Raw genomic sequence first — 25,666 nt, forward strand, 5'->3', positions numbered from 1 at the left:
TGTAGGTAAATTATAACCATCAGGCTAATACTTGTATATATATGGAAATACTTGTTTGAATTTAATGAAGAAAATGGGGCCCTTTTTTAGGATTCTTTTTTGATGGCAGTTAACCTGGAGAATAAAAATGAATAGAAGATGGCGGAGTAAAAGCAGTGACTTGCTTGAGCTGTCCCCCAAACCCCTCCAAATACCTGTAAAAAATGGCTCTAAACAAATTCTAAAACAAAAAGACAGAGTGAAACAAATTTCTAGCCCAAGACAGCCTGGATAGTTGATCGGAAAGGTATATCGTGCCAAGCTGGGAGAGGAATGCAATTTGGTGTGGGCACCCAGGCCACAGTGAACCTAGAGCAGGCCTCAGAAGACTGAGTCCCGAGCAGCACTGGCAGTTTCCAGACTTCTCAACCCACAAACGCCAAAGACAACTTAGAAGGTCAGTGGGAAAAGTCTGTGTCTGCGGTGAGAGAGAGAAGCGCGGTGGTCTCAGCCCCAGTGCCCAAGCCTGGCCCCAGGGCGGCAGCTGCTTCCTGAGCTTCCGGCCCACAGACTGAGGGGGAATCATCGAGTGGCTGATCATAGGGGGATTGCAGGGATCTCTCTGCTGGTGCAGGATTCTCTTGCTATGCTCGTGCTTGGATCTGGGTCGCAGTTCTGAGTGGCAGTCCTGCGGTTAGAAGGAGTGCTGGCATGGTGGAGCTTGTAGTGGTGGTGGTGGTGAAGAGAAAATCCTCAGCATAGTTCCAAGACAGAAAGGAGTGCTTGTGGTCACTCATAGACCAGAGCACATTCCAGGAAAGGAATAAAGATTTTACCCTTGATCATAGCACCTTGAAAATTTACAGGTCCCTAGAAGTATCTCTGAAAATAGTTGTACAAAGCCCCCGAAGCTTAGGATAGTGCCGCGAGTGCCTGTGTCTGCGGCTGTGGTTTGATGCTGGCAAAGGGTGAAGAGAGAAAGAATCACATGAGCCAAGTGGGAAATGTCAAGAACAAACTCTGTTTATTGATCTGAGGGCTCAGGCTTATATAGTACTGAATCTAGCAATAGTAACATTATTTTTCATGAAAAGCACAAACCTAATTAAGTGATTTTCTTATTTTCTTGTACCTTGCCTGTTACTTTCTTTCCTGTGTCCTGTACCCTATCTGTTTCCTCCCTTCCTGCATCCTGTTCTCAAGAGATGGAATGGGGGGGTGGTGAACTGACATCCTGAGTTTACACAGCTGTTGGACTTAGTACAAGCTACATGTAAGACCCGGGCTGGCCTAAGCCCTCCAGCTCCCCAGAGCTGGCCCTCTACAGGATAGTACATTCTCCAAATTGGAAACAGACTCCTACCTTAACAAAGAGTTTATAACTCAAGTAATTGGCTAGGATCATGAGTAAGCAGCACAAAAAGAGTCAGAGCATAGAATCTTACTTTGGTGACAAAGAAGATCAAAACATGCAACCAGGAGAATAAAAATGAATTTAAAAATAAGATTCTTTGAAATAAATTTTTAAAATTTCTATAAAGAATAAATCAGTCTTTTAAGCCTTTAAGAGCAACAGTGTACTTCCTTTTTTTTGTGACTAAGCCTCTGCTCTGTGCCATTCATTCAATTGTGTAATGATAAAAATGTTTATTATGGAGATTGGCTTGCGAAAGCTTCTCTCTTCCTTTCTCCTCATCAACTATGCCTTTTCTATGTGTTGATTATTCTTATAAAGTTTTTGTGGAGATGAGAAAATAGGCACATATATATCAGTAGTTATTACTCTCTCAATCTTTTTGATTTTCCCTCTTTTATATTCTTTGAGACTCAAATCTTTTATTGGATTTATATCAGTAGAGTTTTTGTGTGAAATTATTATAGTTAGTTTCAATGTTCTTTCTTCCATTTTCTACTTTTCAGCTTAAAGAACTAGTTTAAATATGTCAGATTAGATTTTTTGCTTGTCAGCCATAGCTTCTTCTCATTTTTATTTTTCTGTGTTTTTATTAATCTGGATTTTTCTTCTGACAAGTTGGGTATCTTCTATATCAACAATGTATCTTTCCTATTAAAATATACCCAACTTTTTTTTTTTGCGATGTTATTCTCAGTTCATTTCTCAAAGAAAATATTCATGATGTCTATAGGCTTGATGCTGCTGTGTTGTCTAGAAGCTTCTGAACTTTCTCATTCCTTTCTTGTGAATGATATTTTCCACCAAACCTTACCAGTGCCTACCTTTGCATTTGAAATCAGCAGTTATCAAAGTGTAGGTATGTGTAAGGATGTACTGAAACTAGCCTGAGTTGACTCTTGGAAAGCTGGTTGTTAAATTTTTCAGTGTGAGCAGTTATAAATTGGAAAGTGACAAACGCTACCAATTAGGACTTGATTTATTGTTTTGTTGATCATCTAGGCTTAAATGATGGAGAAAATGTTAATAATACATAACAAAACTTAAAAGTGTCTTGCATGTACATTTTTCCCCCCAGAGAGCTGGTTGCTAAGCATTTACCAGCATACCACTGGGTTTATGTGTGGTACATATAAATATACCTCAATTTTCTCTCCTTGGCTCTATTCTCATTCTACAGTCTTTCTTGGTCTTATCAGCTCCCATAGCTTTTACTTTTATTTCTGTGTACCTGACTTTCAAATTTGCACATGCAACCTTCATTTCTCTCTTGGCTTCCAGTCATGTAATCATCAGTTGTATATTGTACTCTTCTTCTTGGATATTCCACATTCTATTATGGGGAACACTCATCATGTCCATAAACTTACCCCTTCTGCTATTTCTTTGGAGGGCACCACAATCCTACCATGCTGGCCACTTTGAAGTCATCCTTGACTCTTTACTCTCCCTCACCTTGCTTTATCCAGTGTGTTGTCTTGTTGATGTACCTTCAGACAACCTCCTGCATTTTTACCCTTCTCTCCACTCTCAGGCCAGCACTCTATTTCAGACCTTTAGCACTTCTTACCTAGACTGCTATGAGAACTTTCTAATTGGTCTCCTTTCCTGCAGTTTCTCTCTTTTCCCTCACACAGCTATCAAATTAATGTTCCTAAAGCATAGATTTGACCATTTCACTTACCTCCTTATAAAGCTTCAATTTATACACTTTGACCTCTAGGATAAAATACAGATCTCTCTGTTTGGCATTTTAGATCCTTTACAATTTGTCTCCAGTCTGTCTATCCAGACCTACTCTATGCTTTCCACCCATCGATACTCTGCCTTATAGTCAAACTAGCCTCTTCACCTCAGTCGAACTTACTTCTGACTCCTAGAATCTTTTGGTTCTTTCCAGGTTTAGCTCAGTCTAGTACCATCTTGTACAAGAGGCTTTTTCCTGATTCTTCAATTGTTAGGTCTCCATTCCCTGAGATCACTTTTTATTTTCTTTAAATTTTTAAAAATTTACTTCTCTGTTTATATATTGTTTAACCTCAATAGAATGTGACCTCCTTGAGGGCGCATTTTTGTGTTTGTAATTACAGGCTGTAACAGTGCCCTGAACATATCAAGTGCTTACTAAATGTTTGTTGCATTGAGTATTGATTTCATTTGGAAGGTTTTATTGAGGTTTTCTTAGAATTTTCCTGACTCTTCATCATCTGCAGGAGATATTGGTGCATAAACTTAAAATGATTTTCACGGTGGTCATTTCGCTGTTACTTACAGTTACTGCAGTCTTTATAGTATGTGATAAAATCAAACCCACCAGATCCTTCATCTGCCTCTTCAAGAAGAAGCAGTGAGCTATCCTTGCATTTTACTTACAACTTCCTTCTTTGTTCTGGCTTAATTTACAGAGAGACTGTCAAGATTGATAGGATTCCATTCTTCCTGTAGTAGTATGTCATTTGGGAAAAAACCAAAAAGCAACAAATTGTAACTCGTATTTAGAGTGTCAGAAACTAAGTAATGTTAATAAATTGTCTAAAGCTGTGTAACCTTTTTCTCTTTTCTGCCATTTTCCCACCATTGCTGCTGATGTTAAAGGGCGCTTTATAGGGCTGAGCGCCATTTTGTTTTTTGTTCCCCCACTCCCCCTTCCAGTGGTGGTTATTGCCAAATAATTTATTATGAGATGGCCAGCCTATTGTTGATAAGCCTTATTGTACTTAACTTTACTGGTTCACAGAAAGCAGGCATGAGGCATACTCTCTTGCCAGGATTGTATTTGAACTTTTTCCAGTATGATAGTATCTCTTAGAGGTTGTTCTTCAAGCATATCCTTGATTGGCATAGCTTCAGAAGTCCAGGGTCACCTTTATTAAGGGTTTTAGATAATATTAGTTAACCAAAATTTATCATTATGCCCGTAGTTTGTTATATTGGTTAATTTAGGTTTTTAATATTAAAAAAATTCTCTTTTTGGAGGCAGTGTAGCTCTAGACCTGGAGTCAACTCCTGGGTTTAGAACCCACATCAGAAACCATCTGGGCAAGTCACTTAACATCTCTGTCACATAGTTTCCTTATCCGTAAAATGAAGGTGTTAGAGTTGAAGGATTCTAAGGTTCCTTCTGTACAAAATCTGTGATCTATGATACTTTAAGTAAGTATAGAAGTAAATTGTAACAGTCTATGTATGTCCTAGTAATTGTCTTCTGAGGACAAATATTAGGCAATTATGTTAACTTAGCTAGCATCTTTCTAGCATCTAGACTGCATGATATATTCAAATAATAGTTCAAATCCTCCTTAAATTAAGCATTACATATATTGCTCAGAATTGTTTTGAGCAAAAATATGCAGATAGTTTTTCTTGTTACTTCTATTACTAAATAGAAATGTTCCCTCAATTTGGTCCATGTTATTGACCATCACACTTATGAGTAAAATAAATTTTAAAAGAAAATCTAAAGGAATCTAAATATATAAATACCAAACCCATCATGTTACTCTTGCTTCAAGTAACATGTTTCACATTAATTGGCAAATATATCTTCTCTAAGAATTTTGGAAGAAGTGATTATTATTGATTATCTTGCCTTTTCCACATTTAGATTCAGTGGCAGTAGTATGTCTAGCCCATTGTTTCTCAAATTAATTTGACAATAGATTCCTTTGGGACTTTAAATAAAGGTTGAGAACCTATAAATATTAATCTAGACTACTTAGGAGTATAAAATGTCATTTGAATTAAAGTCAATTAGAGAAATTTTCAATCAAAATTAAACTTATTTTAATACAGAAAAAAGTTGCTGCATACTATATGTATTTTTAATAACAAAATATACATTGAGCCCTTAGGGGAATGATGATTGCTTGGAGCTAACACTAATTCATGCCAGATTAACTTCATCTTCTTTTTTGATAAGTTATTAAACTTTAGCAGATTATTAGCCTTAGATTTATACCGGGATTTCAAAAGGCATGTTATATAACTATTTTATCTATATCTATATCTATATACACACACATACACCTGTATATAGGTGTGTGTATATATATATATATATATATATATATATAGGTATATATGTGTGTGTGTGTATATGTGTGTGTATATCTATCTATCTATATATCTATCTATCTATATATATATCTATATCTGTACCTATAGATATAGATATATATATAGATAGATAGATAGATATATAAAATTTACATAACTATAGCCAAGATGGAAAGATGTGGGCTGGGTGATAGTGTAGTTAAGTGTATACACATCTGTTTGAATGAACAGATCCAAAGATTGGGAAGTTTCTGGTAGAGTTCTGTAGGACTATACAGAGTCCTAGTCTGTATAGTTTTATCAGTAACTTGAATGAAAGTATAGGTGACATACTTGTCATATCTTTAGATAACAGAAATCTGGGACAAAAGCTAATATGTAGGTTGTTATAACTAGAATTCCCGAAAAAGGGAGGTAGGTACTGTTACTATGTTCACAGATGAGGGAACTGAGGCAGACAGGTTAAGTGATTTGCCCAGGGTCACATAGTTAGTAAGTATCTGTGTTTGCATTGAACTCAGGTTTTCCTAATTCTATATGTAGCTCTCTACCCAGTGTACCACCTAGTTGCCTGAGAGGGAGAATTCTGAACAGGCTATTCTCTCTGCTTGGAAGCTATTTCTTCTTTACTTCTGTCTCATACTTTTATAAATACTTTTATATAGTAAACAATGACAAAGAAATAATATATTATATAACATTAGATAATAAATAATAAATAAAATACTCTTAACTAAAAAAAAATTGGACTAGCTTCTTGCAAGGTTCAGATCAAGGGCCATCTCATATATGAGTTTGGTCTTGATCTGCCAGTTGTTAGTTTTCTCACCTAATAAATAATTTTTTTTTTACTTTGTTCTGTTTTGTATTTACTTATTTGAATGTGTGATGTAATAGAATGTAAGCTACTTTAGGACAGGAATTGTTTTATTTTTGTTTTTCTCCCCTCAGCACCTAGTACAACCAGTTGCTGTTTAGGTGCTTAATAAATTCTTGCTGCATGAATAAGAATGAGTGGAAGTCATCCCTCTTTAAAATTCCTCCTTAAGTCATACCTCTTTAAGGCTCCCTTTCCATATCACTCAGCTGAGAACATTGCCTTATATTTTGCTGAAACATTGAGGCCATTTACTGAGAGCTTCCTCTTCTCTTCTTCTCTTTTGGGATACAAACCTTGTACTGGTATTGCTTGGTCAAAAGGTATGCATGGTTTTATGGCCCTTTGGCATAGTTCCAAATTGCTCTATAGAATGGTTGAATCATTGTACAATTCCATCAACAGTGCATTAATGTCTTATTTTTCCCACATCCCTGAAGGAGATAATTTAGAAAGCATCTGAGTGACATAGGACAAAGAAGAGACTAAACTAAATTATTTACAGAAAAAGAGAAGATATAATTGTATAGATTTCAATTGTTCCTGGTTACTCTATGTCCTTGTAATGAAAATAACAGTACTATCTAAATTCATTTACAGATTCAGTACCATCTCAAACTACTCAAAGGTTATAGAACTAGACAAGATAATAAAATTCATCTGGAGGAACAAAAGGTCAAGGATCTCAAGGTAAAGAATGAAAGAAAGTGGAAAGTAAAGGGGCCTTAAAATAGCAGATCTCATGCTATGCTGCAAAGCAGTAAGCATCAAACACATTTATCTGGTACAGGCTTCAAAAATATAAAAGTTGATCAGTGGAACAGTTACAAAAGATTTAAAAACAAATGAAAACTTAAGATCCCAACTTTTAGTCAGACTATTAGACTATCAGTTCCAAGTATTAGATAAAAACTCAGAGAAGACTCAGACAAAAACCCCTGGGAGAATTAGAAAGCAGTACAATTTAAATAAGAGATAGACTAACTCGATAAATGACTTAAATGACTTAGATTTAAAGGGTAACAATATAAATGAATCTTTTTCTTTTCTTTAAGATTCTTTTAAAATTTTTATTTTCAGTTCCAAGTTTTCTTCATCTCTTTACCTCCTCCTTTTCCCACTGAGGTGAGAAATTTGATAACTATTATACGTATGAAGTCATGCAAACAAAACATTTCCACCTTAACAAAAAAAAAGCAAGAAAAATAAAGAAAGTCAAAAAGAACATGCTTTAATCTGAACTTAAAGTTCATCAATTTGCTCTCTGGAGGTGGATATTTTTCATTATGAGTCCTTTGGAATTGTGTGTCATTGTAGTATTAAGCAGAGTAGCTAAGTCTTTTCTAGTTGATTGCCATTGCAATATTGTCGTTACTGTGTGCAATGCTCTCCTTATTCTGCTCACTTCATTTTTTTACTTATAAGTCTTCCCAGAGTTCTCTGAAACTATCCCCATCTTCATTTATTTCTTTTTCTTTGTCCCAGTTCATTTCTTTTAGCATCACAATCATATACCACAGCTTCTTTAGCTGTGGGCATCCCCTCAATTTCTGATTATTTGCCAACACCGAAAAGCTGCTATAAATATTTTTGTACATATAGGTCCTTTTTTTCCCCTTTAATCTCTTTGAGATACAGAGTAGTAGTGATATTGCAAGGTCAAAGGATGTGTAGTTTTATAGCCCCCTGGGCGTAGTTCCATATTGTTCTCCAGAATGGTTGAGTGAGACATTATATACAAATTAAAGGAGCAAGGAAGGAATTATCTTTTGAATCTTTGCATAAAGAAAGTGTTCATGACCAAATTAGGAATAGAGAGGATCACAGAAGTAAAATGAGCAATTTTGATTATATAAAATTATAACATTATTGTACAAACAAAACCAAATGCAGCTGAAATTAGAAGAGACATAGGTAACTGGGAAAAATCTTTGCACCAGATTTCTCAGGTAGAGTTCTTACACGCAAGAACAGGAGTCCTCCAAACAAACAGAAAGAAATGCAAATTAGCAGCAGTTATATAAAAAAGGCTCCAGATCACCAATAATAAATGAAATACGCATTAAAAGAACTCTGAAATTCTACCTCATGATTCATCAGATTGGCAAGTTGATAAAAAAGGAAAATGAAAATTCCTGAGTGGGCCTGTGGGAAGAGAGGCTCATTAATGTACAGTGTTGGTCAAACTGTGTTTTGATCTGTTCTGGAGAACAGTTTGGCACTGTGCTCCTTCATCCTGAAAAACATTTGTATATTGTTTTAACATTCATATGAGACTTTACATTTATTCTCATTTGTTCTTCACATCAACCCAAAGAAGTAGATGTTGTCATTATCCCCATAAGCTTAGGAAACACACTGACAGAACTTGTGATTTGCGCAGTCTCAGAGCTAATTAGTGTCTGAGGAAGAATATGAAGTTAGTTTTCCTGACCCCAAGTTTAGCACTTTAAGCTTTATGTTACCTACAAGTCACCAGAATTTGGACGTACCTTTACCCAGTGATACTTCTGAACATGTACTCCAAAGAAGGAAAGCATTCATATACACAAAAGTATTTCTTACAAAATTTTTTTGTTGTGGAAAAGAATTGTGAACAATGTAGGTGCCTGTCAAAGGGGGGAATGGGTGAACAAATTGTGGTATGTGAATTTAATGGAGTGTTATTACTCTGAGAGAAAATGTTGAAAGAGACAGATTAGATTCAAAGAAAGCCCTGTGTTTTTTTAATTTTTAAAGTGGTTTGCAAACTTAATAGGAGTTGGTGTTATGTGGTATGCTCCAAAACTTAGATTTAGGCTTTATTAATATATAGTCCAGAGCGAAGGAGGTGATGTTCTTGTTTTGTGCCTTGTTCCGATCACATCTGGAGAATTATATTTGATTCGAGGCATTGAATTTGAGGAAAGCATCTTGACAAATCAGAGTATGTCCAGAGAATATTGTCTTTCATAGGATTCAAAATCATGCCATTTGAAAGTTATTTTAGGGAATTGGGAATATTTTGCCTGGAAAAAAGAAGATTGAGGAGCTATCAGTATCTTCAAATATGTGAAATGTTATATGAAATAGATATTAGACTTGAACCCTTTTGAGGCTAGGCAGAATAACGTGATATAATTAGTAGTTGGTGCAGAAGCCAAATTTTGCTTATGTGAGGAATGGCTTTCTGTTGGTTTTAACTACAAGTTTAATAACCTCTTGTCAGCAGTATTACAGAGGTCATTATTGTTCATGTATGGGTGTAACTAATTTAGTCTGAGATCTCTTCCAACCTTGAGATTCTTACCTATAATTTTAGTGTGATAAGAGTGAACTAGATTACCTCATGTTTAGGATGTAATGGGAATAGTAAAAATAATACTTTATATTTACATGGTGCTATATAAAATATTCAGAATGCTTTAACTGAAATTGTTTCATTTGATCTTCAGAATAATCCAGTAAAGTAATTGTTATTATACCCATTTTGTAGATGAAGAAATAGGCTTAGAGCAGTAAGTGGTCTGCTCATTGTCATACCTTTAACTGGCCAGCTCTAATGCTATAATTCTCTTCCTCCTTCTACAATCATTCTACTCATTCTTTCAGCTTCTGCACTGATTCCCCTTGAGTCAAACATGCTATTTACCCTTTCCTCTTTAGAATTTCACCTGCAGCTCATTTTAGATACTGTGCTTTTCATTCATAGCAACAATTCGAAAATGTGCTTTTTAAATGTTGTCCTGAGACTAATGGGACTTAGTTTTGATGATGGGTGTTTTTTAAATTTCCACTTAAATTGTAGTCATTGTATATATTGTTTTCCTGGTTCTGCTTACTTTATTTTGCATCATTTTATATATGTGAAATAGTATACCATGGTGGGACTTAAGCCATTGAAGACATATAATGACATGTAAATGGGAAGACCTTCAGATGCAAAATAAAAATCTCACACCTTAGAATTGATTAGAGGCTTAAATAGTTCAGTTGGATGGAGAGTCCAGCAAAGATTAGAAACTTGCCTTTTGGGTACAAGTTGCACTTCTACCTTTTTCCCTAGTGACTCTTTTATATAAGACTCCAATAGTAGTTTAGGAAGAATAACTGATTGAATCAGGACTGGTTGCTGTAAGCCAAGAGTCTGTGGCTAAGGGAACTAGCCCGGAAGCACAAAGGATCTTTGAATAAGAAATTCTGGACCTCTCTCACCTCCAGTCCACAGGTGACATACCTCAGAGCCGAGGCTCTCAGGGAGCCAAATAAGAGAGGCTTCTCAATAAAGGTTGTAGCGCAATGGCAGAATGGCCTGGGTCTAGCCAGACATCAAGAAGCATGTGATAAGGAGCCAGGTCATTAGTCAGACAGCTTGCCTGACCTAACTAGGTCCAGGAATGCAACAGGCATTCATGTACCTCACTTTGTTTAGCTGGTCTCCAAGTGATGGGCTTCTACTTTGTTTTTAGTTCTTTGCTGCCAGAAAAAGTGCCGCTATAGTAAATATTTTGATTTATATGAGAACTTTTTATCAATGACCTTTTATCTTAGTTGTATTTTGTTTATGCAAAAACATTTTTATTTCACATCATCAAAGTTATTCAGTTTATATTTTGTATCCCCTTTCTTTTTTGGCCAAGACTTCATTTCCTTATAACTGTGAAAGGCATTTGATCTGTTTCTTGTCTTTTTCTAATGATACTATCTCTAATAATGAGATTATGTATCTGTTTTGAGTTTCTCATGATATGTGGTGTAAGATGTTGGTTAAAACCTAATTTCTGCTATACTGCTTTCTAGTTTTCCTAGCGATTCTTGTGAAACAGTATGTTCTTTCCTAGGTAATTTCTGTTTTTGTAATTTGTAATTACAAACTTTGTCATTTGATTATGTAAATCAAATATTCTGAGACAATTTCAGTAGTGTTGTAGGTTACAAAATTCATCGATAATAATTAGCAACATTTCTGTGTAACAATAACAAAACTCAGGAGGCAATAATAAGAAGGAGGTATACAGTAGGAGATGATCATTTTAAAGCACTTAGCACAGTATCTGGAACATAAGTGCTACGTAAATGTTAGTGGTGATGATGATAATGATGATTGATGATGATGATGATGGTGATGATGATGGGTTAGTCCAATTCCATGTAATTACAGAATGAAAGAAAAGAGACTAAGGAATTATATTTAGTACCTGTTTAGATACAATTAGAAAATGTTCTTTCAAGAAATACAGAGTAACAGGGGAAGCTAGGCGGTGCAGTGGATAGAGCACCAGCCCTGAAGTCAGGAGGATCTGACTGAGTTCAAATCTGGCCTCAGACCAAACACTTGACACTTACTAGCTGTGTGACCCTGGGCAAGTCACTTAACCCCAATTGCCTAAAAAAAACCAAAGCAGAGTAACAGGTAATTGCAGAGATAGTCATTGCTCATAGCTGGATCATGCCACTATAATAAAAATAACAATGTTGCTGAAATTAGCTTATAGATTTTGTGCTATGCCAATCAGACTACAAAAGGAGTACTTTACAAAACTAGACAAAATATAGCTAAATTCATTTGGAGTAACAAACCAAAGTCTCAAGGGAAATAATGTGGGGATAAAGTACTATTCCCTCTGACCTCATACCATACCATAAAACAGTGATCATTAAAACTATCTGATATTTATTTTTAAAAATGGAAAAGGTCAGTGAAAAATGACTATTTAAGAAAGCATGAGAAATAATTGAACATTGTGAATGTTCAATAAACAATTAAATGCATTGTTTATTCCTCCTAAATATTCTTTCCTCTCTGTTTTTGTGATACCAGCCTATCTTACTTCTCCTACATTCCTTTTTCCTTAACTGCCATCCTTTTCCCTAACTGGGTATACCTCAAAACTTTCTCTTAGTATCCCTTTTCTTCTTTCTCTAAATTTTTTATTTTGGTGGCCTTCTCAGCTTCCATAGTTTCAGTTATCACCACTACACAGATAACTCTATATAACCAGTTCTAGTCTCTCTCTTAAGCTCCAGTCCAGCATTATCAGTTGCCTTCTAGACAACTGGAACTGGATATGCAGTAGTCATTTCTGACACAACATGTCCAAAACAGAACTCATTCTCTTGTCCCCAAAACCTACCTGTATTCCACACTTCCCTATTGCTGTCAAGGGTACCACTATTCTTCTACTCACCCAGCTTTGTAACTTCACAGTTATCCTCTTTTTCCTGGTCCATATGTCCCACATCCAATTAGTTGCCAGGTCTTATTGGCATAACATCTTTTGAATCTACCTTTATTACACAGGCGCCATTGTTGTTCAGACTTCCACTATCTCTAGCATAGAGTATTACAGTAGTTTCCTATTTTGTTTCTCCACCTCACACATTTCCTCTTCCCTTCCCCCTTCACACAGTTGCAAAAGTGATATTTCTAAAACAAAAAAAGAACCATTTTACTCCTTCGTTTAGTAAACTTAAGTGGCTTCCTGTTACCTCTAGGACTGAATTCAGATCCATCTGTTTAGCATTTAAAGCCCATCACAGCCTGGCTCTGATCTAACTTTACAGAGTTTTATGTGTTACTTTCATGTACTCTCCAGCTCAGCTTAACTAGTGTTCTTGTTACCCACACATTCCATTCCATTTCCTGGCTCTGTGTCTTTGCGTAGACTATTCCCCATGCCTGGAATGTACTCATTCCTTACTCCTATTTCTTAGAAAACCTCGTTTTCTTCAGAGCTTAGTTCATGTTCCATCTCCACATAAGGCCTTTTCTGATTTCCCTCTTGCTGCTAGTGCTTTCTCTCCAAATAACCTTGTATTCATTTTGTTATGTATATGTATTCCATCTCCTGATACAGTGTAAGCTCCTTGAGGGCATATAGTCAAGTCTCTGCCCTCTAGGAGGGCATTACGTATAATAATTTTGAGGATGTACATATTTGTATATATATGTATATATATACATATATACACATATCCATGTACATACACACATATATGTAAGAGCTTTGTAAACTTAACTCACCATATAAATATCATCCTCATTATTAAAGTTGACAGTGTAAGTTACCTACTCTGTTAAGAGGTTGGCATTGTAGCACTTCAAGGAGTGAGGTAGTCTGGGGTACTATTTTGAACATCATTTAAATAGCCAGTTTTGGGTTTGTTTATATACTGGGAGAATAGCATGGAGATGCAGGACCACAAATCATAAATAAGGTCGAGAGCTGGTTCCTTAGTGTTTTGTTAGTAAGAGATGTGAAAGGTAAACTTAGATGGAGCAATTTCGAATTATGGGAAGGTCTCAAGGCTATGTTTCAAAGTGCTTAAACTAGAGAGGATGAGTGAAAAGCATTGGAATTGAGGAGGTAGAATTGATAGTTCAGGACTGTTGGAGAAGATGACAGGAGCAGGATGGAGAGAACCAGAGCCAGGTTCTAAAGCTATTAAGTAAAGTAGTGTTTGATGATGTGGACATAAAAGGACAGTATTGGGTTGTTGCTGTTTTAAGTTACCATGTTAGGGAGACACTGGCACAAGACTGCTTAGCATGACATTCCCGCATCAGAAAACTGTGTTCTATGAGCAAAGCAGAATCGAAATAGCTCAAGAGAAATGCTGCAGGCGCAAAGTTAGAGAATCTACCCCGAATGTTCACACAGACTATTTGTGCATGACCTGTGGTAGAACATTCCAAGCTGTATTGGTCCTGACTTTAGCATAGTGATGTCATTTTGATCCTCTTTGAAAACAAAGGACAACAGCCAAGCTGTTGTGGTAGTAGACTAGAAATGTCACTAATGCTTAGCAGTGGGCTTTTATTGGTAACAAAAATATCACTTAGTGATGAGTTTTTTAAATGGCATGTTTTAATTTGTTCTTAGATCGAGTATTAACCCATATCCCAAAGACTTATCCTAACAGCCAGTGTATGCATTAGCCAGAATTTAGAAGTTGTATTGGCAAATATATTACTTTTGAAAACTTTTGAGATAATATATTTAGAGCTGTCTTGAATTATCATGAGAATGTAGCTGTCATGAGGAAAATATTTTCCTACTTTTAAATAATTGACAGAATTCCATTAAACAGATTATATTAATTTATTAAAGGTTATAAGTTATCTATAAGTTTTAATCATGTAGGAAAAACTAATTAAATAGCATTAGGAAACTCTAAGAAGTATGAGAAGTTAAAAACCACTAAAAATGAAAAACCCAATATTTCTAGAACCAAAATGTACATTTAACAAAATGGCTTATGTTTTTCTTTGGGCAGTTTTGTAAGTGCTGAACATATTTTATAGGCACAAGTACTAGATTGTTCATATCAGCATCACTAAAATTATTTCTGCGTGGTCGACAACCTAGGAGAATAATATGTAGAAAAATATTTTTCAGAAGAAATATTTTAAAAGGAGAATAAATTTTAGGAGAGATTGAAATTATTTGTATTTTAGGCTATTTAATTTTAAAGAATTATAATGACCATTTCAGTGTAAGTGTTTGGTTTTCTGTTATTGTAGATTTTGTGGTAATGCAGAACATTTTACTATTTGAGCTATAATGAAGCAATAATATATTAATTTACAGAAAACTGTTTATTTTTATTTTCACAATTTAGCACAATATAGAATTTTTAGATTCTTATGCTTTCCTGTGATAATTTTTCTTTAACTTTGAATTTTCCTTCAAGCTTGTGAAATTGTAATGCACATAGATCAATACTTTGGAGTTCTTTGGTCTAGATTGATTTCTTTCTCATGAGATTTACATTCCACTTGTTATCAAAAAACACTTTGTCCCTATGAAAATGGTGCAGTTGAATGGCATTTCCATATGAAGTGAAGGGGATATCAAATGCTTGGATTAATCTGGGCTCTAAAATGGCCTGTATACTTTCAATTAATCTGCACATTTGTTATGCAGAAGCATGGGAAAATGCTGATCTTTTAAGAATGACATGACTACTGTGTTGCTTTTGCCCTAGTTACGAAGCTACCCTTGAATGCAATAATTACAGTATGTTGGGATTTGGAGGAACTTATTTCAGTTTTTAGTGGAATGTAGTTTTTGGCCAATTAAAATTTAATAAATGGTTAGTGACCTTTTGGTTTCTATTTTTTTTTTTGTTGTTCAGTTTTCTCTTTGGATGATTTTATTTTGGGGAGAAATTTAGCTTATCGTATATCAAGAACAAGAGTAATATTGCAGTGTTGGGCATACTTTAAATTTGAGGGGTAAGAGAACTTGCAAATGATTTAGTGACACTGGAAAATATTTAGGATATTTTAGGAATCTTATTTAGGTTGTTATATAGAACTAGCCACTTTTCTCCTTACCATCTACCACATATGAAATTTTCCTTTCCTGTTCTGTGTTTTATTAGTTCTTCTTATCCTCATTTGTCATATGAACATTGTTTTGGCCTCATGATATTCTCAGGTTATTTAATTTTCCTTCTTAACTCCACATATTCTCAATAGCCTCAGTGTTCTTACCTATACTCCTCATTTTTAATCTCTGGCCTCTTCTCTGTGATGGTAATTTCTTGTTCTGTAGAATCATGTGTGAGTTCTTGTGAAGGTCCAAGAGCACTGAATTCTTCAACTATGAAAATATATTTAAACATTTCATGAAATAGCATGTGGTTTGATTATATGTCATATATATATACATATATATGTGTGTGTGTGTGTGTATATATGTGTGTGTGTGTGTATATATATCTGGTAAAGGAATTATTATGTCCCTGTTTATTTTCTGAACATTAGCACAGTAATTGCTTGCAAGTTACTGGCATAGTTCCACCTTGCAAGATTAGGACTCTTACCTTTTATCTGAAGTGTAGAATTGAAAAATAAATGGCTAAATTATTGAATTTATATGTTAAAAAAGCCTGATATTTAATTTTGGGGAATACAGGAATTCTGTATCAACAGGCTTTAGCTTCATGTAAACACTGACAATGGTGCATGCATTAAAGTTTTTATTGTCATTGATGTTTATAGTGTAGGTCATGTTTTACAGACATTATGGCTTTGCATCCACAGTGTCTTTTGTAAGAACTGGGCGTATAAAAAAAACTTGTTTGTCTTAAGCCGGGACTCATTAATCACGTATTCTTTTAAAAATCGGTGTTTCCTAAATTTCATATTATTTTTAAAATCCAGGAATGCTTGTTATCTATTTCACTTGGAATCTGAGCTTTAAAAAATAGTTAATTATCTGATTAGGAAATTGCTGACCCTGAGTGTTTTGTGGAACAGAATGTCATATGTCTGAAATATTTGCCAGGAGTTTTTTGTTTTTAATGCATTTAACATTTTAATAAAGTAACATATAAAACCTGTGTTGCATTTGTGGTATTCATATAGTAAGCACACTTTGAAAATAACCTTTTCTGTTGAGGTTAAGTAGGAAAAGGATTACTGATGTTTTGAAAGCAAGTGAAACTACATTGTACCAGGAGTTAGGAGACCTGGGTTCTAATGTTGGTTTTTTTTTATTATTAAACTAACAGGCATTTTCACTTAACCTCTGTTGGCCTGTTTCCTCATTTACAGACAGTGGAACTAGATGATTTCTAATGTGCTTGCCAAATGTGAAATTTTGTGTTCTGTGGTTGGGATTTAAAAGTGGTTAAGTTTTCTATAACTAAACTGCAGAATTCTATGGTAAAACCAAAACACACACTGTGTATTATACTGGTGTCTTACTTCTCTGAATGCTCCACATTTTGTTAACTAGTTTACTACTTCAGCACCTTGTTGATTAACATTTATCATTTCACTGTTTTACCTCTAAAGTCTGAATGAGACGTACTTCTATTAAGCTTGTTGTTTTTTTTTAAAGAAAGCCACTTAGAACCCAGAAAAATATAGACCTACTTTTATTCTTTTTTTTTTTTTTTTTGGTGAGGCAATTGGGGTTAAGAGACTTGCTCAGAGTCACACAGCTAGTGAGTGTTACATGCCTGAGGCAGCATTTGAACTCAGGGCCGGTGCTCTCTCCACTGCGCCACCTAGCTGCCCCAGACCTGCTTTTAGAAGAACTGAAAAGGACTATTTACAGATATTTAGCTGTTCTGGAAGAATATCTCTGGTTCTGGAAGACTATATTTAAAATGTGTGTTTTTGCATTTATGTACTGAGGAAAAGATTAAGCCACAGAGAAGAGGGTTCCAGTAGGAGAATACACTGAGTGTAAATATGAGAGGAAGGGTAAGAATAGTCATATACATTTTGAATTTATCAAATTTTAAGTAACATTGATTAGTTTTTGATGCGTCACTCTGTGTATTCTCTAGCCTGGAATTAGTAATGTTAAAAGTGTTTTTTTTTAATATTTTCTTATTCATTTCATGCTAAAATATTTTTGAGAGATGAAATTGCATAGAATTTAAAGTGTGCTGTTATTTGTGTACAAACATGATACTTAATGCTTTGAGTTATTACTCTGAAAATAATGATGGGTAGTGCTGAGCAAGCTACATTCTTTCTCAAGATTTATCTGGTGACTAGTGGCATAGATTTGTATGTGGGTTGTTCAGAATAGGAGTATAGTCTGAGGCCTCTCATTCCAAGTCATCCTAAAACTTGTTTTCTGGGAGATATTATCTAAAGTGACCTAGATGAATTCCCCCATCTCAGAGTTAAACTATTCTGTTTAGTCTTTAGAGTACTATATTGATTTGAACATAGGATATTAAACACAACGTATGAAAGACACTGTGTAGGGGCAGGGCAGATGGCAAGAAGATTATGAGGTGGTGAAGTTTTCATGGTGCATGAATTATTGACTTTTAGCGATCGGATCATTAGCAGTGATCCCAGGGCACAGATTCCAAAGTTGACTAGTGACTTTGCAGCTCCATAGCATGGCCTATAGCGGTCCTGTTTGAAGGGTGTAACAGATGTTAGGAAGATGGCAAGGAGATAGTAGTATAAAGCATGGATCCATTGGATCATAGTTTTTGAAAAAAATATCAGTAGTATAGAGCTTTTATAATTTTGCTATTAAAAGACAGGATAACTTTTGTTTTGCTATCAGTTGTTTGCCTGGGTATCATCTAGAGGTTTGTCTGAATCTTTGTGAAAATTAGCCATGTTATAATGGAATTTTACTGTGCTTGATAATGTATATGCAAAACCAGAGAGTCAAGCAGAGAAGCTTAAGTACTGGACTGATTAGAATTTAAGACAAGTGCCATACAAGAATGATGTGTCAGAGAAACAAGAGCCACAAAACCAGTTATAACTAGATTATTTTAAAGTAAGCCAGTTGGAAAGAAGAATAGATTTTAGCCATATTATAGTCTAAAAGTTTGTTTATTCATAATTAGTCTCCCATTTTGAAAATTAATGCAATTTGATTGCCTCTTTCCCCCCTTTGATTTTATTAGTCAACCAACATTTATTAAACACCTGTTAATGTGCTAAGCAATATGCTAGGCACTGGTGACACAAAGAATGAAACAATCTACTGTATTCTCAAGGAGCCTATATTCTAAGAAAAGCAGACAAAATAAGTATAGTATATTTTTTTCTGGCTGAGTTATTTAGCTACTTGGTCACTGTGTGCTTAATTGTGGTATTATATTCAAAAAGTGATATTTTATTGGTACCTTGGGTTGTTACAGAATCCTATGGAATTGGGTATGTAAATTGGGTTTTAAAAAAAACAGCTCCATAAAGAAAATATAAAATACCTGGGAAGTAATCTTACTTTTATCTGGTCTACCTTGAATTTAATGTAACAATATTATTTTTTATTTTGTGGACTTTCATATTGTATAAAGCACTATGTTTTGCTTTTATATGTTATATCTATAAAATTAAAAAAAAATTGGACCGTAATTTGCATATTAAAATGAGTGCTATCATCTTGCAAAATTATATGTATGTACTTCTTTCAATGAGACTATTATTGCTCAAAATGTTTTTGGAATTGTTTCGAAAAAAATTTTTAGAGCCTATGTTAGTCTTAAATAGTTTTAAAAGAAAATATTTTTTGGAGAGTATATTATATTTTTGGAAATAATCAGAAGTATTTTAAAATGGGACCACTATAAAGTAGTGAAATTTTTGTTATAGCTTATAAACTGACTCTGAAGGTACTTTGGAAAGTTCTAAGTCTTTTTTGTGAGGTCAAATCATTGTGTATATATAGTATATACAGATACAAGGCACTGATAAAATACAGTTGGGAATAGAAAAATTTTTGTAAGACATGTTCCATTAGAAAATAATTTGGGCATATAATTTTGGTATACTTGTTCAAATATCCACATAATTAAAATAAAATTACCTTTTTTGAGGTTTCCATGAAAGATATGTTTCATGAAATTATTAGAGTTGTTGGTAAATTAAGGTTTTATTATCAAATAACTGCTTTACATGGATGTTTACAAGTCCCTGAATATTTCTAAGACAAAAATTCATTAGCTTCCTTTGAGAAACTAGGACAGATAAATGGAATCTTACAGAAAATTATGCATATCTAACTTTCATTTCTAATGTAATTTTAAATCTTTATCTTAGTTTGGCTATAGAGGTGATGGACTAAAAATTTTTGGCTACCATCTTCTAAGATAATTTAAAGCATCTTCATTGTGGACATTCTTTATACTTAATCCTTAAATAGTGTTCAGGTTAGTGGAGGGGACTTGTATTTCTGTGAATCCTGATATATTAGTCACCTGCTTGGTTGATTATTCCTGAAGGTAAATGAAATCTGTTAGAGCAGGTAAAAGTGTTGAATTAAGTTATTCCTTACATGGAAGAGAATTACTTAGCACTCCAGCAGTATTTTCTGTTCTAGTACTTTTTATGAACAGAATACTAGATTAAATATTACTATGCTCTCAAGTGTTAATTTGAGCCCTGAATAGTAGTGGTGCATCACCTAATGTTCCCCCAAAAGTCATTTTCTAAGAAGTGGAAAAAAGTGATTACCTCAGAGAAGAGATGGAGGAATATGCTAGATTAATTGGAATCTGTAGAGGCTTTATCACTGAGTGGTGCATTGAGACTTCACAATAATCTATAGTTATTCTTCGCCAATACATAAAACATCTAATGTTTCAGTGTATTAATGGTTGAATTTTGTCAATAAGAGAGCCTAGCAGGGAAGATCATTTCCCTGAGGTTCCAGAAGCCATTTCAGACTTCTAAAAATGTAAATATCTTTTAGAATTTTGATTGTAAATAGAAATTTGTGTAATGGATCTTGTTTTTCTTTAAGTATAACCTTTTTAATTAGATAAGCTACAAGCATCTTTGCTAAATATTGAAACAAACAATAATGACTTCAAGTAAAAGCATGTTGAAATTTTTTTTGACAAATACAAAATAATAGTCTTTGTTCTGTTCAGTTGCTGTGACTGGCTCATAAATGTTTGCCGAAGAAAGAAGGAACTGAAAGCTCGTACTGTCTGGCTTGGATGTCCTGAAAAGTGTGAAGAAAAATATCCCAGAAATTCTATAAAAAATCAAAAATACAATATATTTACCTTTATACCTGGGGTAAGACTACTAATGATTTCTTGAAAGTGGGCTTATCAAAGGGCTGTTAGTTTGCTTTTCATTAAAGACTGCAGAAAATAACCTATTTCTCCTGGAAATATTAGTAAAAAATGAGAACAAAATGTACAATTAAAATTGTTTTTATAAGGAATTGATCTGTTTTCAAAAGTATGTTTGAAACAGGCACATGTTAATAGAAAGGAATTTAAAATGAAAAAGCCTGTCTAGATTTTAATAGAGTTTTCCATTTATAGTTCAGATTTAACCATAGTGGTTTTAATATAATTCATTAATAAGGTTACCAGGTTACCTTTCAAAATAATTAAAATGCTGAAAGGATACCAGATAACATTATTTAAAAGCCCGTGTATTCTTAGCCTCCACTCTTTGAAGCATTTACAAAGCCCCATTTACATATGTGTAGAATTGTTTTGTTATTTTTCTAATTTTGGGGTCCTGTTTCATAGATTATAAAAGGGATATTATAGAGTGATTCATATAAGTATATGTATATAATTTAAAAAAGATTTTTAACAACTTGTTTATTGACAGATTTGTGCAATTTAGCTGTAAAATCTCTTCCCTACTTCAATTTAGAGCTGCTTTGTCCTTTACATTTTAATTTAAATAATCACACTACTTTATATTGGGTATTGATTTTTCCCCCCATCCATCCAATAGTTGGCAAATGCTTGATATCTAATATGCTTCTTTATTAAAACACACAAAAACTAATGGCTCCATAATTAAAAGACTGATCTTTTGTCAGGGCAATAAAATGTCAACTGTCTTTCAGGCAGATAAATATTCTCATCTTTATTGAACGAAGCTACTGTTTTCTCCCTAGGTTTAAATTATTAAATACACAGAGATTGGTTAAGCATTGTACATTTTCCTAAAGGTCACAAAGTTCATTAAGTATACAGTAAAGCATTGATTACTGTGGTTAAAAATCTGTAGTGCAGCTTAACACTGATCAGATTAAATTCATCCAGCTTCCAAAGATCAACCATATTTTACAAATACCTGTTGATTTGTTTGTGAAGCCTAGTGTTACATGAATATTTTATTTTTGCTTAGAATATTTCCTTTTAAATTAGCCTTTTCCATATAAAATGTAGTACTTTAAAAAATGTTTGGTAGTTGCACAGTAGGAATTCTATTCCTTTTTAAAAAATAATTGCAATTTTTGAATTGCTAATAGGTATAATTTATGTTGAACAGAATCTTGAAGAAATCAGTGGGGAGAAGAATGCTTATCCTGCTGAGATTAATTTATGAAATAATTTAAAACATTTTAGACCTAAATTGAACATGATTTATTATGATTATAAACAGGTTGTCAATGTAGCAAAGCTATCTTAGTCAAATAAACAAATGTATAATGAAGTAAATAACTTTTCTATGTAAAACAATATATTAGGCTAAATCAACAAAAAGTATTTATATTTAATTGTTGCTTAACTTGCCTAATGTTAAACTTTTCATATAAAGCAATATAAAACATATGAAGCCGGGTTTTGCAAGTTGACCTGCTGTTTTGTGATTAGGTGAAATAGAATTATGTATTTTTACTTATTCATAAATATTCATATTTATATATTCATAAATATTTTATTTTGGTAGAACTTAATAAACCAAAATATAGCCATATACTAGATTTCAAAGTATTCTAGCAATCCCTAAGTCTCCCTTTTATACTAAATTTGTTTGTAGATCATTGGGTTATTAAATATCTTCACTGAAGGTTCATATTTTAGTGGTAGTACAATTCATAGTATAATTTTCTGTTGAAAATAGACTACAGATATATACTATTTGCCTCTGCAGTAACTAAAGAAAAATGCAAATCAGTTAGATTTTTGTACAATAAGTCATGTTTTAGATGTAATGGTGGAGTTGATTACTTAAAGGAAAATCCAGGCTTGTCCAAAAGAAAACTTTATTTTTTGATAAAATAAAAAATACCACTGAATTTATCTTGTAATTTTTAAAGTATTTTTTAAATGAATAATTTATGCACTTGTGACTAGTTCTTGAAATTTCTTTAATGTTTTTTAGAAAGATGTTACTATAGAAGGCTATAATTGGCTGTAAAACCAAGTTGATGTCAGTAAAATTAACTTGTGGGAAGTTAGAGAGCTGGCCTTGGAACTGAGAACATTGGGTTCAGATCTCACCTTTAACACATAGAGTGTGATAGAGTGTGGCCAGGTTACTAACTTCTCAGTACTTTACATCAGGGTTGTCAAATTCCAATAGAAATATGGACTACTGATTTATGGATCCCTCTTGGGCACATATGGAGTTAGTTTTAAAATGTAATATTATCTATGTTTTATTGTAATTTTATTTGTTTTGTTAAATATTTTCCAATTTCATTTTAATCTGTATCTGCCCTTGCTTGGGAGCCTGTAGATTGTGTGTTTGACATCTCCATTCTACACAACTTCTTAAGACTCCAAGTTATGGTGGAAATGTTGAATACTGTATTAGTAGAAAGGTTCTTCATTGGGAGTTCCTGAAACCAGTGAAATTACAGGTCAGGAACCCAGGCTTCTAGGTTTAGCTCAGGCCCAACTGTATGATCTTAATCTTAGTTTTTCATTTATTAAATAGTTTTACCTTATAGTACTTTTTGTGGCATTTGTAGTGTTATTAAAAGCACTTTTAATTCTTTGGAATAATGGGACAGATACATTCAAAGGCAAATTCCTTATTAAAACAAAAAAACTTTAGCCATTAAGAAACCTTGGATATTCTTTACTTAGAAACTAATAAAACACACAGGAATTTTTCAGCTATTTCATGGATGTCCTTTAAAATTGGAAGTATATTATACCATCGCATTATAATGACAGTGCTGGGTAATCATTAAATTAAAAATTAAATTTAATAAAATGAAAAATGCATTTTAAACATAAAGATATTACTCCTCCTTCCATATAGAAGTTTTTTACTGTCAGATCTATCTTGACTAGCTAATAATATCAAGGAGAAGTTAGATCTTTCAGCTTCCTTGGAATGTATTTACAGAAAAATTTTATTGCAATTGAGAGGAGAAAAATTTGCCATAAAAAAATCCCATAGCTTAGTTCCTAGTAGTGTTTAAAAACAAATTAATTCTAAAATTTATTCAATTAAAAACTGAATTATTAAAAATTAATTCAGTTTATTGCAAATTAGTTATCATCTGATTTTTCTTTATAGGTGGTATGGTTCTAGACAGCCAGTGATACAATTAATAAGCTATGGTTGAATAATAGTCCATATTCATACTTTAACAGAACTCTGAACTTTTTATATTGATTTTAAAAAAAATGTTGAAATCATAAGTTTTTTCTCTTAGACTTCACATTTTCTCTTTTCTTTTTTAGGTTTTATATGAACAATTCAAGTTTTTCTTGAATCTCTATTTTCTGGTAGTGTCCTGTTCACAGTTTGTACCAGCACTGAAAATAGGCTATCTCTACACCTACTGGGCTCCTCTGGTAAAAGAAAAAGTTCAATATTGTGTTCAATTAAGTTTAATATTATGAGGATATTTTTTAAGATTTTGGAATACAATTTAATATTTGGTCCTATTAAGACATAATATTACCAATTAATAGTGATTCTCGTTAATGTAGTTTATTATATGACTCTTGTCCAGAGACTTAAAAGGTTTTTTTTTAATGTAGAAAATTCTTCTAAATTATATAAGATATATTGTAGTGCTATCTTGGCCCTGTGAGATTGCCTAGAATTTTTTAGATATTATACATCTGTGTGAAGGTTACTATTACAAGTGAATGCCTCTTTTTAGTGACTAAGGAATTTTGAATTAGACATTCTGCGTTTGTCCCAAGAGTAGCACGTCAGTCTTGCTTGCCTAATTCCCTCCTGTGCTAATTGAGCTCCTGGGAATGATGTTGAAGGAATTGTGGGGTATGTTCGGTTAGTCTCTTGACATCTTGACAGATAGGCACGTTTTTTCCCTTGGCTGATGGAATGTCAGTCATGAAGGTGAGCATTTGAACGGAATTGATTCTACTGTAGTCCATCTTTGTTGTCACCTTACAGTATGAAGTTTTTGGTTTTTTCCTTTAAGAGTATTGTAGAGTATTATAGTATTGCTTATCAGATTTTTCATATAAATTATATGCTGTGTGCTGTTTTCATCATATTTTAATTTGCAAACATCTTTAGTGCTGTATTACTGTTTCACACTGCTTTTGTCATAGGAAATGGACTACTTTGTTTCTTGGTTCTAAGTTTCAAAATCAGGCCAAAAAATATAATTGATAAGGAAGGTGAAAGGAAGTATATCTGCAATTAAAATATAAGATCCACCTGATAAAAACTTATTTAATTAAGAAATCTTCAGAGTTTTATGTCCATGAACCTGTTACCTGTGGTTCATCATGCTCTAGCAGGGTCATTACGTTAACTATATTTCCATCATATAGGGAAAAGTGAGAGAAGAGGGGATTTGTTTCTGGAATGGAAATTTCTTATTCTCTTTCTTTTTCTCCTGCCTTTAGTCATGTATGCCTTTAGTATGATTCTTCTTTTCTTTATCTGAGTATTCTCAGCCTTATGTTCTCATTTCTTTTCACCTCACCTCACCTCACCAAACCTTAGATTGGTGCTTTTCTGCTTTTACTCCATTCACCTGCCCTTACTTAAAGTCTCTGATGGTTGTCTGTGTTATTGTAAAAGCTTATATTGAGTGAGATTTTAGGGATTTAAGAGTAGCTTTTTTCATATGTTTAGTAGTTGTAAGAATGGAATCTTTCTATATAATACTGATGTTTGCAGGCAGGAGTTTCTCTAATCCCTCATGTAATTGGGTAAT

General features: G+C 33.6%; 1 protein-coding gene across 7 annotated transcripts in view; it reads left to right on the forward strand.

Annotated features, from left to right (window-relative positions):
* ATP9B (ATPase phospholipid transporting 9B) overlaps positions 1 to 25,666 on the forward strand; it is a 460,772-nt gene that overhangs the window by 30,700 nt on the left and 404,406 nt on the right. For 6 of the 7 annotated variants that reach the window (XM_020986912.2, XM_020986914.2, XM_020986916.2 and 3 more), the window contains exons 3-4: positions 20,679 to 20,829; positions 24,207 to 24,320. The exons of the other annotated variant lie outside the window; for it this stretch is intronic. In XM_020986912.2, the coding sequence (XP_020842571.1) occupies positions 20,679 to 20,829; positions 24,207 to 24,320 (265 nt within the window). The remainder of the gene's footprint in view (positions 1 to 20,678; positions 20,830 to 24,206; positions 24,321 to 25,666) is intronic. 7 annotated transcript variants of the gene reach the window in all.

This window comes from Phascolarctos cinereus, unplaced genomic scaffold, assembly GCF_003287225.1.
Source record: "Phascolarctos cinereus isolate Bilbo 61053 unplaced genomic scaffold, phaCin_HiC Scaffold_4;HRSCAF=312, whole genome shotgun sequence".
Lineage (NCBI taxonomy): Eukaryota > Metazoa > Chordata > Mammalia > Diprotodontia > Phascolarctidae > Phascolarctos > Phascolarctos cinereus.